Genomic DNA, 5,337 nt, shown 5'->3' with positions numbered 1-5,337 from the left:
TACGACATACCAAGTACTGTATGCTATTTTGATATTTTAAGGAACGTAGTAAAAAGAGGTTGACGGGCCTGCGCGACTCCTGCTGTCTGCAAATGATCGTGTGTCTTCAGAGTTTAGCTCTGACCAGGATATCTTTTAGGCAGGGGCGTAGAGTGAGATTTTGAAGATGCACGCACTGGAAGATTGTTCCGAGCGCCAAAGACGCTCCAAACTAGGAGGGGGGGGGGGGGGGCGGGGGCAAGAAAAAAATTCCATTTCCGACTATTTCCAAAGGTCATTTCAATAAGTAAATGCTAAGGAAAATGCTACCCATCTGTTGAGTTTTCAGCAAGCTACAACGCAAACAGCCGAGGGGGTTTACAAGCAAAGGGCAAGACGTCGCAAACTGTTATAACACGATCATCGTATTCTTTCCCTCAAAAATAAGCGGGAACTGGGCACTGGTGATGCCGGAGACTGGCACTGTCCAGAGGACGCGGAGGGCTTTTACTTATAACAGAAAATCTCTAAAAAAAATCCAACCAATTTCTCAAGTAAGCACGTGCGTATTTGCGCAAAGGGCCGGACGCTACGCCCCTGTAAGGGATTTTCCTTTGCGATGTGATAGTAGGGGAGGCTCCTTAAATATTTGCCTTAAACGTTGTTGGTTTTGAACCATAAAGTGCCATTTCTCCATAAGTACATTCTTCAAATTAGGAAGTGCACGCCTTTTGTGCTGGGTGTCATTGTGTGACAAAACGCAGTATCGTACAACGTGCATCGTTATTTTTATTCTTTCTCGCTTGGTGAAATTGACTTCAGAGAGATGTAATCCTACCGTGTTCTCTGGATGTAGTCTGTTTTTAAGGCGTAGCTTGAAGTTTCTCATTTTTCCTTCAAAAGTAGAAACCGTAATCAGGCTTCCCATTTTATGAATCCTCTGGTAACGCCTGGTGGATGGCAGGAATAGAACTTCGTGTATTGAAAGGTCTCTCTCTCTTTTTATGGTGTTTGCACGTCAAGGAAAGACCCCTTTTTAAATCTGTCGCCTTTGTACACTTTTGTGTCCAAGAATGCAATTTCTGTTTCTGATATTTCAGCCGTAAATTTGATCATGCCGTTTGTCTCTGGTTGTTCTACATCATTCATATATTGTTTATGTGCTGTTTGTTAGAGATAAAAATTTTGATCACAACATGGTACACAAGCCGTATGTACGATACCATAACAATGTAACTTCGGGTAATCCAGGGAAAAATCGTCCCGCACTGACAAAGTGCCCCTGCAGTAGGTCTCCGAGGATCGGTAATAATAGGCGCTTAAGGTGGCTTACTACAGTTATCCGAAGAAAAAATATCAAAATTTTGAAATTTGTGAAATTAAAGCAATATGATATCTCTTGTGAAGTGTTGATCACTGCAATTGATGTAAAATGTAATTTTACCTAACAAATAAATGCAAATCAGGGGAAAACGCTTAATATAGTGACGGACTTCCTTGGAGGGGGAACTGGAAACTAGACATTTCAGAGGCCTTTTTCTCAAAACCTAGCCGTACAACCAGGATTAAAATTTTGCGGATTAGTAAACAACATGTAGACAAAACCGTCAACATCTTTTCAAAAAGTTTTATCATTCAGTTTTTCAGTTATCATTAAAATAGACGAAAATCGACGTTTTTGTCATTTGTGAAAAACCTGTCTGGCAGATTTAACTGTTTATTTCTCTACATAATTATTTTTTCTCGGTTTCGGAAATCCTGAAATTTTGAGGTGGGGTTGTACGGCTGGTTTTCGAGAAAAAAGCCTTTGAGGTGTCTAGTTTCCAGTCCCCCCTCCAGGAGCTCGGTCACTATGCATTTTCCCCTGATTTGTATTTATTTGTTCGGTAAAATTACATTTTACATCAATTGCAGTGGCTAACACTTCAGAAGAGACTTCCTGTTGCTTTAATTTCACAGATTCCAAAACCTTGATCTTTTTCTTCGGAAAACTGTAGTAAGCCACCTAAAGCTCGCGCGTTTTTGAGACGCGGAAGGCAACCGGAAGTGAACTGTCGTCACAAACAAAGACAAACACAAAGACTCGGGTTCGAACTCAAGCAGAAGGAATTATTGTACAGAGATGTGATTATTCCCCAGGATCCCCAATTTGTGGGGTTAATTCAATCTCCGCGGGGTATGCACATTTGTGACTACGATGAAGAAAAACAAGAACAAAAAAATAAAATGGAACGGGCTCGAATTGTTACCGTGGCTGCCTTCGGCATCCCACGGAATTAACGTTAAAACAATACCTACATACTTTCTAGCTTTAATTTAAAGTGCAGAGAAAACAACAGGAAGCAAACAATGTTTCCGCAACAATGTTTCCTAGTTTAGCCAGGCTCTAAGCGAGTTTCATTGACTTGCCGTAAAAATTTCCGCTTGGCCGGCATCCGAATCGCTTAATGCAATCTGAAAATTAAGCATTAGTTGATCCCCAAATTTCCGCATAGTTTTATCGACTTCAAAACTATTGGAGCATGTTAGTTGCATCGATGCACGAGAATCCTGACATTGTCTGTAATGAAAAACGCGAGCAATATTCCAGTCCACTTTATCAGAATCATAATATTCCTCGAGGGCTTTGCTAATGTGATGTATTCCTTGTTCGAAAATCCTATGCGGGTCTACCACACATTTGGTCCAATATCGAATCACTTGACTTGTTCTATAAAATATGCGCTGTGTTATCAATGGAGAGATCTTGGTTGATTCGTGATTCGTCGATGGGTCAAAGACCACGCTTTCGAAGCAATGCCCACAATGTTGATCTTTGTGGATTTCCCGCAGCAGTGAGTTCATGTTATCATGTCGCAAAGGAACAATAAACTCATCCAAGTCATGAAAAGCCACAAAGCGCAGGTCTCTCATTGAACGATACATGCAATCCATGATAGACAAAACTTGGCCATGGTAGTGCAAGTTATTGCCAATATACTCCGGTAAATTCCACTCGAGAACGCTAACCAACCCCTTGTTTTCGTAATGGCTCAAGACGTTACGCACTCTTTCAGTCATTGCGAGATCATAAAACGTGAAGTGCGAGGCTCCTAAAATCTTCGTGAGCTCTATAAACTCTACAATTTTGTCCACTGATATGTCACCATGCACGGGAGGTATGCAAATTCCATATTTCCAGCTGTTTGGACTCCTCGGACGGTCAGTGAGACCCACTGGAAAGGCCAAGGAGTTATTTTTCACATTTTGTGTCTTTGAGGCTGATGTAATTGAAACATTTATCGAACAAGGTATTCTTTCGAGCTCTTGTGGAACGACACACGAAGCTATAAAGCCCCCGTATCTTTGGTGATGGTTTTCGTTGTGTTCATAGAAGACAGTTTCGCTTGCCAAAATCGTTTGTTTTGATGCGCTTTCGAATTTACAAGTAAGTAAGGGAAGAGGATTTTTCCTTGACAACAACAGCAAAATTCGGATAAAACGCTCCGGTTTTCGATTGTCATACCAAACCGAGAACACCAGAATTCCCTTGCTAAGCTGACGAAATCTTGACTTTACCGGCTGCGGTTCAGCACAACGCAATTGTCGATGCTTTCCGCCTCCTGCATGAACTTCATTTATCAAGCTTGATGATAAACTTCTTTTCTCTTCATCTGTCGGTTTAATAATCATTGACGAGGCGTCACCTTGACGAGAACTCTCCTGAAGAACAGCAATGCCCGCCTGCGATTGAATTCCCTGAACTGCATCAAGCTCAAAATGCAGCGATAGAATGAACACAGTTGAAGCCATAGTGAAGACTAATAAACACCATCTTCGCCTGTAATGAGAGACTTTCCGAATCATCCTATGCATACTGTGATGCGTCTGAGTTTTGCTATGAATTACCTTAAGAGTTTGAGCAAACGGTAAATGTCAGCTTAATTAAATAAAATTCAACAAAAATGTAAAAAAATTCAGAGGTATGACCAAGTTGGGTAGGCCTTTGGCACTGAATAATTTGTTATGAAGACATACATGAGGTTAATGTTGACATAATAATGAGTAACCGAGGATTATCATCGGAGATATCATGTCTCGAAGTTTCTCCCATCCGCCTAAAAAGTAAATTTAAAATTGTATGCATTTATTGATGTGGTTTCGTTTATGACACAAAGCCAATATTGGAATTACTCCAGTGCGACACCTGCTATTGGAGCACAGCTAGCGGTGGGCGATAGCTAGTCCACATGCTGTGTCTTATGCAAAACTTTTGTTTTTTCGTTTGCGTTTTATCAGGAGGGATGATGTTTTGAAGCAACCCAGTGCTTTCACTTTTGCTACCTATAATAGTATTACACGTTTCAATTCTTGTAATCCAGATAGTTTCGTTTCTTTCTTTTGAAAGAGACATTTCAGAAAATGTCGTTTTTTCCATCTCTGAGGCACTCATGACACCTATCCTTGCTTATATTGTTCCAAACCCCAAACGTCCTCCTGGTATCAAATTTCAGCATAAAATGTACTGAGCTGATTACAACACAGATCTACACCTCGTGATCGTACAAGGATCACATCCTTGTTTTAGCACCCGCGTCAAAGTATTAAGATAATGAAATATGAATTAATACTCAGGCCCGAACGCTTGGACTTGAGGATTCGGCTATGACTCTTTTTTCCTCCATATGCTTAATTAATGCAATTATGCCTAATCGTTATTTACATTATTTATTTTAGTCCTTTTTCGTATAGGCAATCTATCGATTGCAATGAGTCACGTGATACGCAATCGAATTTTTTCCCGTGAAAGACTCCAATCAAAAGATTCAGTTTCTGGATCTCGTGATTCGGAGTCTCTCGCCATGACCACTAGAACACGGAGAGAATACAGTAACAGCTTTATATATTGTGAAAGTAGATTTAAAAAAATAGGCCCAAAAGAAATCGATAAAACCAAAGAAATTAAAGTGTTTATTGTACTCCAGCAGTTTAGCCTTACCGCTAAAACAGATACAAGTTCAATTGAACGTGAACAAGATTGCATGTATCAACTTCCAACTGAATTAGATTTAAGGATTTCAAATCCAATTAATCTTTTTTCAAAAAGGATTCGGTAGATCAAAAATCCGAATTTGGATTTGCTGAAAGGAATGCGATATCTTTTAGATCAGAAATCCGTTTTTGGATTCGCATAAAGGAATACACCATAAAGAAATCCGTTTTTGGATTCTCCGAAAGGAACACACCCTTAGGGTGTATTCCTTTCGGCGAATCCAAGAACCTCGAAAATGCGTTCGAGATAGCTTGCGTCAAAACAACTGATCGGATGTGTTTTCTCCTTTTTGACGAAGACTGTGATGAAACTTTGGAAAATTTCAT

General features: G+C 40.1%; 1 protein-coding gene across 1 annotated transcript; it reads right to left on the bottom strand.

Moving 5' to 3' along the window:
* Window positions 1–1,927: 1,927 nt before the first annotated feature.
* On the bottom strand, window positions 1,928–4,089 carry LOC138008742 (beta-1,4-galactosyltransferase galt-1-like). Its single transcript, XM_068856046.1, has one exon. It carries the CDS (start codon window positions 3,832–3,834, stop codon window positions 2,377–2,379), a length of 1,458 nt encoding a protein of 485 aa, XP_068712147.1. The 5' UTR covers window positions 3,835–4,089; the 3' UTR covers window positions 1,928–2,376.
* Between the last annotated feature and the right edge of the window lie 1,248 nt (window positions 4,090–5,337).

This window comes from Montipora foliosa, chromosome 6 (genome assembly GCF_036669935.1).
Source record: "Montipora foliosa isolate CH-2021 chromosome 6, ASM3666993v2, whole genome shotgun sequence".
NCBI classification, from domain to species: domain Eukaryota; kingdom Metazoa; phylum Cnidaria; class Anthozoa; order Scleractinia; family Acroporidae; genus Montipora; species Montipora foliosa.
The sequence above is the reverse complement of the archived record's forward strand: the minus strand, read 5'-3'. Positions and strand labels throughout refer to the sequence as shown.